Source organism: Jaculus jaculus, chromosome 4 (genome assembly GCF_020740685.1).
Source record: "Jaculus jaculus isolate mJacJac1 chromosome 4, mJacJac1.mat.Y.cur, whole genome shotgun sequence".
NCBI classification, from domain to species: domain Eukaryota; kingdom Metazoa; phylum Chordata; class Mammalia; order Rodentia; family Dipodidae; genus Jaculus; species Jaculus jaculus.
The window spans coordinates 116290388-116304507 of NC_059105.1; the positions used below are offsets into that span (position 1 = coordinate 116290388).

Here is a 14120-nt window from a genome sequence, read left to right on the forward strand (position 1 = left end):
GTGTGCACCACCACACCCGGCTAGTATTTGCTTTTTTAAAGTTGCACTTTATTTATTGACTTTATTTATTTGAGAGAGAGAGAGAGATAGAGGCCTAGAGAGAGTGTGGGCATAACAGGACCTCCTGCCACTGTAAATGAACTCCAGACACATGCGCCACCTTGTATATCTGGCCTATATACGTACTGGGGCAACGAACCTGAGTCTTAACCACTAAGCAATCTCTCCAGCCCAGTCTTTGCTTTTGGATATCCTCAGTAGTGGAAATTCTTTGTTCTTCAAAGATGGATTATATTTTTATTCAGGAACACTGTTATTTAAAATGTGAATTAGGATGTATTGAATAAATACTACTTTTGCTTCAACATAGGGTGTAATTTTAATTCCATAGAATTGGCTTTCTTCAGGGATTCATATGCTACCAGAAGACATTTTCCAGAGATTCATAAATTCAAAAATCATTTATAAAATAATCAAATTGCTAGACTAAGGTAAAGCCTTAAAATGATTGGGAGAAGCTGATTCCCAGTTGTATATAAGCTATAGATGTGTGTTAAGTAGTCAAAAAGAATGATTAATTTATGTCACATTGGTTTAGGGTTGGGGTAGTACAAAAGTTTTTGATAAAAATTAGAATACAGAACAAATTAAAATATTTTGCCAAGTGTGGTGGCACACACCTTAAATCTCAGTACTCAGGAAGCCAAGGTAGGAGGATCACTGTGAGTTTGAGGTTAGTCTGAGACTACATAATCAGTTCTAGGTCAGCCTGGGCTAGAATGAGACCCTACCTTGAAAAGCCCAAAAAACTTTTACCCTTTTTAGCTTATATTTTGAAGCATTGGTAATTTGATATTATTTGCAGTTATTGAGGATTTTATGTAAAATTTTTGCTTTGTTTGGTTTCAGAAAGGGGAAATTCTACACATAATTGAAAAAAAGCCTGATGGTTGGTGGATGGCTAAGGATGAGAAAGGAAACAAGGGTCTCATTCCCAGAACCTACCTGGAGGTGAGTTCTAATTATTTATGATTTCCTTTTCTCTTTCAAAGAATTTTCATTTATTTTTTATTATTATTACTGGGGAAATGAACCCAGAGTCTTGTGCATGGTGGGCAAGTGTGCTACCCCTAAGCCACATCCTCAGCTGAACTTCCACTTTTTAATTTAATTTAATTTATTTATTTGAGAAGGAGAGAGTGAGAGCGCGCACACACAAGGGTCTTCAGCCACTGCAAATGAACTCCAGACACATGTGCCCCCTTGTGCATCTGGCTTACATGGGTCCTGGGAAATTGAACCCGGGTTATTTGGCTTTGTAGGCAAATGCCTTACCTGCTAAGCCATCTTTTTCAGCCCAGCATTTTCACTTTTAATAGTAAGACTTGTAGCTGTAGTTTTGATCAGTTGACAAGTAAATTATTTGAGACATAGAATTGGCTGTAATTTTAAGAGCCAGTGTGTGGAGAAAACATTATACATTAATGGTCCTAAGGGCCTGTGAAAAGCATTTGAGCAGGTGAGCCCTGGCATATTTTCATAGTTAATGCCCCGTAGGTTAATGCTGTTTATAGCAATGAATAGGCACTGATTGTCTGTTGCAGCATATCACATAGTGAACAACATTGTACCAGTTCCCACAAGTATGTTGCCCCCTTTCGAAAGTATGCACATTCTGTCCATGCATATTTGTAGCCCATTCCTCTTACTTCATACAGCATGATCATTTTCTGTGCTGAAGAATGTAGATGTCTATCTGGATTGGTGTTTTCCAGTACAAAAGAATACACACTGCATATGGGATTTAACATTTCCAGAAGCCACACTGAAATCTCATTTTTATGGTAGCATTTCTGATACCAAGCAGGGGATTTATCTCTGACACCAAGCATGTGTCATTTTCCATACCTCCAACACCAACCAGGTGTCCAACACTTCAGTCTGATTGTGATACCAGCCTCAGGAGTTAGCATAAACCCCAAATAATAAATACATGGTCCCACTTCAGCTGCCAGTCACAGGTCTCAGGAGACATTTGTGCTTATGACTGACTGACTCTAAATCCAAGAGTCTCCCACTCCTTATAAAAGGATATGATAATTCACTAGAGTGCCTCACAAAACTCAGGGAAATACTTTGAAGGCATCCCATTTCCAAGGGCTCTGCATCTATAGATTCAACAAAATATGACTTGAAAATATTTGAAAAAAAAGGATCTATAATTGAGCATGTGCAGACTTAGCCTGTGCAGTGAAACGCCATTTATGTTGCACTAGTGTTGTATCTGGTATACTAAGCAATCTATAGATGATCAAGTGCACAAGACGATACATATAGGTTATTGGAAAATACTAAGCCATTTATATAAGTGATTTTGTCAGTGGCAATGGGCTCCACACTGCCACCTGCAAGAACCTGAGGAGTTCTTTTCAGAGATCTGTTAATGGAGGCTTGAATGTAAAATGTCCCCCATAGACTCCTGTATTTGAATATTTGATGGCCAGTTGGTGGCACTGTTTGGGAAGGTATGGAGTCTCCGGGAGGCAGAGCCTTACTAGACAAGGTGAGTCACCTTGTCTAACCCTGCTTGGTGCTTTCTAACTTCCTCGCTGCTGATGTGAAGATGAAACATGGGCTGTGTGTTCCTGCCGTGCTTTCCCTGCCATGATAGGCACTTCCCCTTGAAACTAAACTTACATAAATCTTTCCATCTGTAAGCTGCTTTTGGCCAGGTATTTTGTGCCAGCAATGAGAAAGTAACTGCTGCACATCTGTTCATGTAAAATAAGGATTCTTGAATGGGCTGTATAAAAGAATTTCAGCATGAGTCAGTATGAAGAAGAGTTGGATTTATTAAGATATTTTTAACATAGATTTAAAGAAAGGCATCAATAGAAAGAGGGGCATTCTCTTGAGTGTGGGCTTCTCTAGAGAGAGTTGTGCTTATGTTTCTTTAGGATAGCCAAAAACATGATTTTGGTGGCTTTTTAAGTTATATCAAAAGATTTCTAAGGACCCCCTCCATTCCCTTTCCGCTTCACCTTCCCCCATTTTCAGTTATAAGGTCATAGAGTGGGTTCTAAAGAATCATGGATAGGGTTACAATCTGATAAGGTAAAACCACAAAGATAGCACAAGAGATCAAGACATATCTTTCACTGTAACTAGAGTTTATAGTCCTGTTTGTGAGATTCCTAGAAAACTGCATGTTTGTAGCTGGGAAAGGAGGCCTTCAGCATGGCTCATCATGAATTTTATCATTCTTATTTGAACTATCTCTGTACAGAAGGAATATTGCTTATATGCAGGCAACCTTGTGCTGGTGAGAAGCTTCAACCAAACTCCGGGGTGAGGGTCACCTTTCCCATCCCATGTCCCCTTAATTTTCCCTGTCATTCTATTCTGCTTTACCTTGTGCATCCATAGTTTTGGTATCCATTGGAGGGCCTGAGACCAATCCCCTGAAGGCACTAACAGACAACTGTACTTGCATTTACCAGGTGTTATATAGGGCACAGATCAGTACAACCAGATGGAAAAAAAAGATGAGTCGAGCAAGTTAATGTGGGGGGGGGGGTGGCTTGCATGGCCTTTCTGGGCATGCTCCCTCCTACTACCTCCATGTACTGACCATGTAGAAGATCCCCAAGTCCCTTAGTTTATGGGTTTTTTATTTCTTTCTTTCTTTTTTTTTTTTTTTTTTGAAGTTTCATTAAGTGCATTAACTGAGTCATTGGCCCTTGGTGATTAGCTTAATCTGTTCCTCTCTCCTCTCCAGCTGTTTGAGGGTGGGGCGGAAAGTTCCAACTTTGAATTCTAGCAACCAGCCAAATCTCAAAGCCCATATAGAATGGCCTACTTAGCAGACACTGGAATGGTTGAAAAGGATTCCTTACAAAAACAAAACAAACATAAATCCCCAAACACTTCTACTGCTTGGGAAATTCCAAGGGTTCCAGTTCTGTGCTGTGCCAGGAACAGAGACAAAGTATATCTGTCTGTCTGTCTGTCTGTCTGTCTGTCTCTATCTATTCATCTGTCATCACTTGTCAATTGATCAAAATATAAAACTTCATTGGTATGGTAGCACATACTTCAAGACTAGAGTCCCAGAACCTGAATGGCTGAGGCAGGAGGATCAGAAGTTCCATTTCAGCCTAGGCTCCATAGTGAGATGCTATGGAAAAGGGAGAGAGGGTGAGAGGAGGGGAAAGAAGTAGGTGGAATTGCTTTTTTTTTTTTTGCGTTTGAAATTTATTACAACCTTATTCACATTTATTTCCTCATTGGGATGATTTTAAAAAATGTTGTCATAAAGCCAGGCGAGGTAGCCCACGCCTTTAATCCCAGCTCTCGGGAGGCAGAGGTAAGAGGATCGCCATGAGTTTGAGGCCACCCTGAGAATGCAGAGTGAATTCCAGGTCAGACCTGACTATGTCTGCATGTGACAAGGAATTGCTTTTAATAATATATTACCCAGTATATAAAAAACATTGTTTCAGCAAATTATATGTATCTTTTTTGTGGCTTTTCAAGGTAGGGTCTTGCTCTAGCCCACACTGACCTGGAATTCACTATGTAGTCTCAGGGTGGCCTCGAACTCACAGTGATCCTCCTTCCTCTGCCTCCTGAGTGCTGGGATTAAAGGCATGCGCCACCATGCCCGGTTTAGCAAACAGTATTTTAAATGGAGTTACTTTACTTTCTTTTCACATTAAGTTCCAAATCCTGTGTGAGTTTTATTTTGACAGTATGTCTCAATATGGATAAATTCGAAGCAGCAACAGGAAAGGGGGAAGAAGTAGTGGGATGCTACCTTTTTCCAGTTATGACTTGTTCACCAGCAATAGCTTCTTGGCCATGCCAAACCAAGCCACAAGATAGGCTTGGAAGACACGGACTTTCAGCCAGGTCATTGCTCGTCAGGGTTCTGTTGGAGAAGAAGTGGAGAATAAGCTAGGACAACCAGCAGCCAGCAGTGATCTGTCTGCACATCCATCTTAGTGAACTTGCCTGATAAATTCCCAGAAGGTCGTCCCTGCTACCAAGGGTTTGCACCTTTATGTTTTGATGTGATTTGTTTCACCCATTTGCCAACAACTGAGAGTTTGTTTCCCCATAATTTTGCTGTGATCATCAAAGCCAATCGCATTTTAATTGCATTTGTTATTCCTAATGAAATTGAGCTCAGTGTCATATGATTTATGGTCATTTTTATTTCTTCTTTGTAAATTGCCTTTTCAGTTCTTTTGGGCATTTCCCCAAGGGATTAAAAATATTTTTTCTTAGTAATTTCTAACAGCTGTTTTAATAATTTGCTAATAAATATATTAACATTCAGAAATTTGTGCTCAATATTTTTTGTTAACTTGCAGATATATATATGTTCTGTTAGCTAAATATGTCAGTGTTTCCATTAATGATTTTTGGCTTTGGTTTATAACTGGAAACAGTGTCCTTATCCTAAGACTATGTTCTTCCAACTCCTCTGTGGTTTTTTTTTTTTGGGGGGGGGAGTCTTTTCATTTAAATAAATTCCATCTGAAATAAACAGACCTATGATTTATTTTGATTAACTTGCTGTTCCTTACTTTTTTGGACATGGCCTTGCTATGCAGCCGTGGCCAGCCTGAAACTCATCTTTCTATCCCAGTTTCCCAAGTGCTGGAATTACCATGCCTGATTCTGACATCTTTTCAGATAGTGAAATTATCAACTATGTGTTAAAAAATTCTCCTACCACATACAAATTCCCATCAATACTGGAATATGTTTTATAATACTAGTATTTTTGTTGGTTGATTTTCTCATTAATTGAGTCACTTTGTACGCCATTGATTCTCTAGCCCTATTATAAGGAAGAAGACAGCCGAGAATCCAGTGAGGAGGTCAGTAAAGAGGACAGTGAAGAGGACGTAGAGGTGGTGGATGAAACTGCAGATGGAGCTGAAGTAAAGCCAAGGTACAGGGGTGAAAAGATGGCAAAGAAGCATTGGGAAACTTATTTGTGTACTTTTACTACTTTAGACAATTCAACACTTTCTTTAAAATTTTATTTATTTATTTATTTGAGAGCGACAGACACAGAGAGAAAGACAGATAGAGGGAGAGAGAGAGAATGGGTGCACCAGGGCTTCCAGCCTCTGCAAACGAACTCCAGACTCGTGCACCCCCTTGTGCATCTGGCTAACGTGGGACCTGGGGAACCGAGCCTCGAACCGGGGTCCTTAGACTTCACAGGCAAGCGCTTAACCGCTAGGCCATCTCCCCAGCCCTCAACACCTTCTTTAAATAGACACAGCCTACACATTGACAGCTATTCCTACTTGCTTAATTGTCACTACTGCTTTAACTTTTTTAAAAATTTTATTTATTTGCAAGCAGAGAGAGGTAAAAGAGAGACAGGCAGAAAGAGAATGGGTATGCCAGGGCCTTTGGCCACTGCAGACAAACTCCAGATGCATGTGCCCCTTGTGCATCTGGCTTACATGGGGCCTAGGAATTGAACCTGGGTCCTTTGGCTTCGCAGGCAAATGCCTTAACTGCTATGACATTTCTCCAGACCTACTGCTTTAATTTTATCATTCTTTTTTTTAAAAAATTATTTATTTATTTATTTGAGAGCGACAGACACAGAAAGAAAGACAGATAGAGGGAGAGAGAGAGAATGGGCGCGCCAGGGCTTCCAGCCTCTGCAAACGAACTCCAGACGCATGCGCCCCCTTGTGCATCTGGCTAACGTGGGACCTGGGGAACTGAACCTTGAACCGGGGTCCTTAGGCTTCACAGGCAAGCGCTTAACCGCTAGGCCATCTCTCCAGCCCAAATTTTATCATTCTTAATGCATTTAGTTTAGCCTGGCTTCACCCAGAGACTGTTTAGTTTCCAGAGTGGACAGACAGTTATATTCTTTGATTAATTCACTCCCCAGTGGAGTAGATAGGTAGAACCTGTACCTGTACTTATCTTGCCATTTTCTTTCCCTAGAACTGATTCCCATTGGAGCGCTCTTCAAAAAGCGATCTCAGAGGTCAGTATCTCCTGCTTTATTAATGATGTCTCAGATTTAATGTTTACTAATGTATTTGACAAGTGAGACCTATCTGGTTCATTACCTAGTAGTTTTGATTGAGTTCAGATTCAAGAGACTATTGAAGATGGCACAGATCTTAAACTGGGTGCAGGGCATGGCAAGTATAGACACAAAACATGTATTTCTGGTTTGAAAGATTTTTTTTTTTTTTTTTGAGACAGAGAGAGAGAGAGTAAGAATGGGTGCACCAGGGCCTCAAGCCACTGCAAATGAACTCCAGATGCACGTGCATCTGGCTTATGTGGGACCTGGAGAATCAAACCTGGGTCCTAAGGCTTTGCAGGCATGTGCCTTAACCACTAAGCCATCTCTCCAGCCCATATTTTTGGTTTAATAAGCCCATGCTACTATTACTACTTCCTGGTAGATTGTGCTTTGTTTGTTTGTTTTTGAGATAGGGTCTCCCTCTAGTCCAAGTGACTATGTAGTGTCAGAGAGGCCTTGAACTCATAGTGATCCTCCTACCTCTGCCTTCCACGTGCTAGGATTAAAGGTGTGCACCATCAAACCCAGTTCCAGTAGGTTTTTTTTTGGTAATTTTTAATTTTTTTTTAATTAACAACTTCTATGATAGATTTTTTTGAATATAACATAATAAGTAATCTCATTCATGATATGATTTAAGAATTTGGGGTTATTCTTAGTGTTCCTACATGAATTTCTTATCATTTGTTTAAAGACTTGTTAAATTTAACTACTACTTAAAACCCTTTAAAAGCACTGAAAAGTAAAAAATTATCTTACTTCTATCTTTTTAGAAATTATATAACAAAATGAAAATCTTTCCCCCCATAAGTAATCACCATTAACAATGTAGTAAATAGTCTTCCTGACTTCTTGCTCCACTAATTATTTATAAGGGCATACCTGTGTATGAGTGGGTGGGTGTTCATGTACACACACACACAAAACCCATTAGTTCTGAAGTGCATATCAGTTGTAATAGGAACTCATCTATTAAACAGCAGTATACCATGGAGCAGGCCATGAGTGGGTACATTTTGCTCAAGGATATATTGAAATAGCTGGTCTAGAACCCCAGGCACAGTGTAAGGTCCTTAGAGAAGCCAGGATTCATGATGAGTGCCATCTTCTCAGATATTGGGGCTTACACTGTAATATTCCCCCCTAAAGTCTATATGCTTTGTATTTTCCTTCGGGGGGGGGGTAGCTATAGTTACTATAGTGTTAAAGAACCATAGAGGCAAGGAACCAGAAAATCAATATCATTTTTTCTGTATTCAGCAGATCAACACTGTTGATGTGTTAACCACGATGGGGGCTATTCCAGCAGGGTTCCGGCCTTCTACCCTCTCCCAGATGCTAGAGGAAGGTAATGTGGCTTCCACACTCTTATAGTTAAGTAGCCAAAGTTGGAGTCTTACATTTTTTGCTGTAACCAAAGCAAGATGTAGAAAATGCTGAATCTTACCTTTTCCTCTTCCCTGTGGCAGTGAGCCAGGATCCCTGATCTGCCAGAGGTCATCTGGGTTCCAGCTCTTTCCTTATTTCAGAAGCACAACTCTTTAGTTACCTGCCTACATCTCCCTGCCTTTCATCTACTGGTTCATTTACCAATCACTATCAGGACACGTCATACAGCAGCCTTTAAGGACCAGCCCCTAAGACCCATCCCATGGGAGCCAGAGCCTCCTGGTATTTGCTCTTCTTTATAGCAAAACTATCCCAAAAAGTCATCTCCATGTGATGCTTTGATTTCATTATTTACTCACAGGTTTACCAGCACTTGACAACTTTTGTCTATAAGCTCTTTTTTTTTTTTTTATTTCTCTAGGTAGGGTCTCACTCTAGCCCAGGCTGACCTGGAATTCACTATGGAGTCTTAGGGTGGCCTCAAACTCACGGCGATCCTCCTACCTCTGCCTCCTGAGTGCTGGAATTAAAGGCATGTGCCACCACACCTGACTATAAGCTCTTTTTGTTGTTGTTTTTTTTTATTGTTTTTTTTTTTTTTGGTTTTTCGAGGTGGGGTCTCACTCTAGCCCAAACTGATCTGGAATTCACTACAGAGTCTCAGGGTGGCCTTGAACTCATGGCAAACCTCCTACCTCTGCCTCCCAAGTGCTGGGATTAAAGGCATGTGCCACCATGCCCAGCTATAAGCTCATTTTTTAAAAATCTATTTTTATTAGTTATGGACATACTTAGTATATAAACAACACATGTTGGTGCAATCCTTTCCCTTATCTCTGCCTCTTTTCCAAAGAGGCCCTCCTCATTGGTCATGCAGTTTGTGTGGGGGCAGCAGTCAGTTATGGGAGAGAGGCAATGTCTTGGTGCATAATGTTCCAACTGTGACTCTAACAATCTTTCTACTCCCTCTTCCACAAAATTCCCTGAGCCATGATGAGTGTGTTTTAAATCTGCTTCAGTGATGGGGACTTAGGAGCCTCTGGATCTCTGGTTAGTAGGTGTTAAGTGTACTCAGTGTCTGTCTCCTTCACCCTTGTGCTGGTTCCCCAAGAAAGCAGCACTCTTGCTCATTTTCCTAGTTCCTCTGTGGTTTCAACTGGGGCCAGGCTGAAGTGAGATGGTTGTTTATCTCCTCAGGTCCTACTCTCATCTCAAAAAGAGAAGCAGATTCTCCAATGTAGAGTGAAGTCAGCTCAGGTTAAATGGGATAACCATTATTAATTTAGAGAGAATTTAAAGGGTGCAAACCCTCTTGTAGCCCAATATTAGTTGGAGCTTGACAATGGAAATCAAAATTGTTATCTGGATATGATTCTGACTTGTTTCCCAGTTCTAGATATGGTTTCCTTTCCACTGAGCAGATCTGCTAGCCAATCCAAGAACAGTTGGCTACCCACCATGGCTGTGTGCCACTATTGCACCTGTGTGAGAAACACATCAGGTTGTTTCCTTCTGAGTAGCTCAGACATTGAGTTGCTCAGACAGATGTTGACCACTTTCCCCTGGTAGATCATGTAGCGCTTCCAGCACTAGATGTGCTGTCTGGGGACTAGATGTCTCTCCATGGTCTGTACTGAGAACATATGGTTCACCAGTATGAGTCTTACCATTAACTTCTGGTGGGTAATCAAGTGCCCTGATAGAAATCTGTCTTGTTTTGGGAGACCGTTCAGGTTTCTCTGATCAAAAGCTCATTGTTGTTGTTAACCACATCCTGGTACTGGGAGTTACAGGCCAGCACCAAGCGAAAAGAAAAAAGAAAAAGAAAGGGGGCTAAAAAAACCAGGAAAAATTTAAGGTTAGGCTTCATCACACCCTCTCCAGGGCCCTTCAATTCAGGTGTTTCTCCTAAGGTCCTGTTGAGGGTTCAACCTTTCAGTCTATCTTCTGGGATATAGGTTTCTGTGGTACCAGTTAAATTTGGGTTCAGTTTTGTGTCCTGCCCAACCTTTCCCCTCCCCTTAAGCCCTACCCTCCCTATTGTCCAGGCCTCAAGATGCATATCAACTATGTCAACAACTCAGGCTGATCCAGGTTAGGAACTGCAGATGAGTGAGACCATGCAAGGATTGTCTTTCTGTGATTGTGTGAGTTCACTGAGTATGATCTATTCTAAGTGTGATTATTTTTCTACAAGTTTCATTGTGGAGCTGGAGGGACGGCTTAATGGTTAAGGCATCTGCGTGCAAAGCCAAAAGACCCAGGTTTGATACCCCAGGTCCCATGTAAGCCAGATGCACAAGGTGGCACATGGGTCTGGAGTTCATTTGCAGTGGTGGGAGGCCCTGGTCTCTCAATCTCTCTCTCTCTCTCTCTCTCTCTGCATGCGTGCCTCTCTCTCCCCCTTTCTCTCTGTCAAATAAATAAGTAAAAATAAAATATATTAAAAAAAGAAAATGAAGAGATGAAAGTCATAGACAACAAAAAAATAATTTCATTGTGTCATTTTTTCTTACTGCTGAGTAGCATTCCATCAGGTAGATATACCACATCTTTGTTATCCATTCATCCAGTGATGGGTATCTGGGTTGATTCCAGTTCTTAGCTATTATGAATTGAGCAGCTAGAAACATGGTTAAGCAAATATCTATGAACTGAGGCATAGAGCTTTTAGGGTAGATGCCCAATAAGGGAATAACTGGGTCTGTTGGTAACTATATTCATCCCTTTCAGGAGTCTCCATATTGATTTCCATAGTGGTTGAACCAGCTTACATTCCCACCAACAGTGAATGAGTGTTCCTATTTCTCCACATCCATGCCAACATTTGCTTTTATTTGTTTTTTTTTTTTTTGTTGTTGTTGTTGTTTATTAGTTTTTTGAGGTAGGGTCTCCCTCTGGTCCTGGCAGACCTGGAATTAACTCTATCATCTCAGGGTGGCCTTGAACTCATGGCAATCCTCCTATCTCTGCCTCCTGAGTATTTCATTTGATTTTTTAATGTTTGCTATCCTTACTGGTATAAGGTAGAATCTCATAGTTGTTTCAATTTGCATTTACCTAATCGTTATGGATGTTGAACATTTTCTTAACCATTTGTAATTCTTCCTCTGAGAAATCCCTATTCAGTTCTCTGCCCCACTTTGTGAGTGGGTTGTTTGATATTTTTTTTTATTAATATCAATTTTTATTAACATTTTCCATGATTATAAAAAAAATATCGCATGGTAATACCCACCATCAACCCCTCACACTTTCCCCTTTGAAATTCCATTCTCCATCATATTACCTCCTCATCTCAGTCATTGTACTTACATATATACAATACCAACCTATTAAGTACCCTCCTCCCTTCCTTTCTCTTCCCTGTATATCTCCTTTTTAACTTATTGGCCTCTGCTACAGAGTTTTTTCCTTCTCACACAGAAGCCCAGTCATCTGTAGCTAGGATCCACATATGAGGGAGAACATGTGGCGCTTGGCTTTCTGAGCCTGGGTTACCTCACTTAGTATAATCCTTTCCAGGTCCATCCATTTTTCTGCAAATTTCATAACTTCATTTTTCTTTGCCAATGAGTAGAACTCCATTGTATAAATGTGCCACATCTTCATTATCCACTCACCAGTTGAGGGACATCTAGGCTGGTTCCATTTCCCAGCTATTATAAATTGAGCAGCAATAAACATGGTTGAGCACATACTTCTAAGGAAATGAGATGAGTCCTTAGGATATATGCCGAGGAGTGCTGTAGCTGGGTCATATGGAAGATCAATCTTTAGCTGTTTTAGGAACCTCCACACTGATTTCCACAATGGCTGGACGAGATTGCATTCCCATCAGCAATGTAGAAGGGTTCCTCTTTTTCCACATCCCCGCCAACATTTATGATCATTTGTTTTCCCACTCATACTTTTCTATAAGTTTGTCTTTCTCTTTGTTGGCCTGTATTACATCTGCCACCTGGTCTTCTAGCTTAGATATTGTGTCCTCTCCTCCATCCATTCTACTGGTGAGATTTTCTGCAGAGTTTTTTATTTCATTAACTGTGTTCTTCATTGCTAGTAATTCTGACTCGTTTTTCTTTATTATTTCTATTTCCTTATTTTTGTCTTATATTGCCTTCTTTATTTCATGAAATTGGTGTCCTGCGTCTTCTTTGATTCCTTTGATTTCCTCTTTGACTCCTTTGATTTGTTCTCTGACTTCTTTGAACATATTTACAATCATTCTTTTGAGATCTTTCTCAGGCAATTCCTCTAACTCGTTCTCACTGGAGGTCATTTCTGATGCATTAATACTATTAAGTGCATTTATATTGTCATGCTTTTTAGTGTTTCTTGTGTTATAATGTATATATTTTTGCATCTTGGATTAAGTTATTGCTTGGATATTCTAGCTAGCTAGGTATTCTTAGCTGTATCAATTGATTTGATGATATATATATCTTCAGGATAGGAGCTTAAGGTGTTAGGTGTGGTTCTTAAGGCTCTCATAGTATCTACAAAGGTGTTCCTAGGGGTTGAGTTTCCCTGCTATGGGAGTATTCAAGTAGGTTGAGTGGAATAAAATACAGGTAGATTCTCAAATTTAACTAAACACTATACACATTCAATCAAAATCAGCACCAAATATTTATGCAAGAGTAGTTATTATAACAACCAGATCCTTTATCAACAAAGAGGTTAAGATTTCTGGTCTGTTGAGGGATCCATGTCAGCTTGTGACTAAGTGATACCCTTCCTTGGTGCAACCAATCCCAGTTACCTTTTTGGATGATTTTGGTCTCAGTGAAGTTGCTGGCTGGGTCGTTGGCCTGCTGTCCTGATTTCTGGAGCTGGGCACTGGCTTTTCCTGTGGGGCAAACTGAGGCTGGCAACTGTGGCCCTGCAGATCGGCAGCCCCGCTGCTGGAACCAGTACTGCTGATGCTGAAGCTGCCATTGCTGGATCTGTCGCCGCTGCTGCTAAAGCTGCTGCTGCTGCTTCTGTAGCTGCCCCTACTGCCTCTGAAGCTGCTGCTGCTGCTGCTGAAGCTGCTGTTGCTGGATCTGTTGCTGCTGCCTCTGAAGCTGCCGCTACTGGATCCGCCACTGCTGGGGCCGCTATTGCCATTGCCGGAGCCACTATTGTTACCACTTTACTGGAGGAATTGATCACCTTTAGAAGTTTTGAGATTGAGATTTTTGGGTCATTTATGTACAGGATCATGTCATTTGCAAGTAGGGCTAACTTCTTCCTTTCCAATTTGAATCCCTTTTCTTTCTTTCTTCTGTCTTATACCTTGGGCCAGTACTTCTAGTAGTATGTTGAAGAGCAGAGGTGAAAATGGGCACCCCTGTCTTATTCCCAGTCTCAGTGGGAACTCCTTGAGTCTTTACCCATTAAGAATTATTTAGGCTTGTGTATTTTATATACAGCCTTTATTGTGTTGAAATATAAAGCTTCCATGCCTATTCTTTCCAGCGTTTTGCTCATGAAGTGGTGTTGTATTTTGTCAAAGGCCTTCTCTGCATCAATTGAGATGATAATGTGGTTCTGATAGTTAAGTTTACTTATATAGTGTACCACATTGATCTGTTTCCATATGTTGAGCCACCTCTGCATCACTGGGATGAAGCCTAGTTGATGAAGGTAGATAATGCTTTTGATGTGT

At 40.7% G+C, this 14120-nt stretch overlaps 1 protein-coding gene across 2 annotated transcripts in view; it reads left to right on the forward strand.

The window, feature by feature from the left end:
* The window catches only part of Nphp1 (nephrocystin 1), an 84056-nt gene that overhangs the window by 24942 nt on the left and 44994 nt on the right, over nucleotides 1-14120 (forward strand). The window contains exons 6-9 of one of the 2 annotated variants that reach the window (XM_045148218.1): nucleotides 910-1011; nucleotides 5847-5962; nucleotides 6988-7030; nucleotides 8339-8426. In XM_045148218.1, the coding sequence (XP_045004153.1) occupies nucleotides 910-1011; nucleotides 5847-5962; nucleotides 6988-7030; nucleotides 8339-8426 (349 nt within the window). The remainder of the gene's footprint in view (nucleotides 1-909; nucleotides 1012-5846; nucleotides 5963-6987; nucleotides 7031-8338; nucleotides 8427-14120) is intronic. The other variant, XM_045148219.1, reaches the window with a different exon arrangement.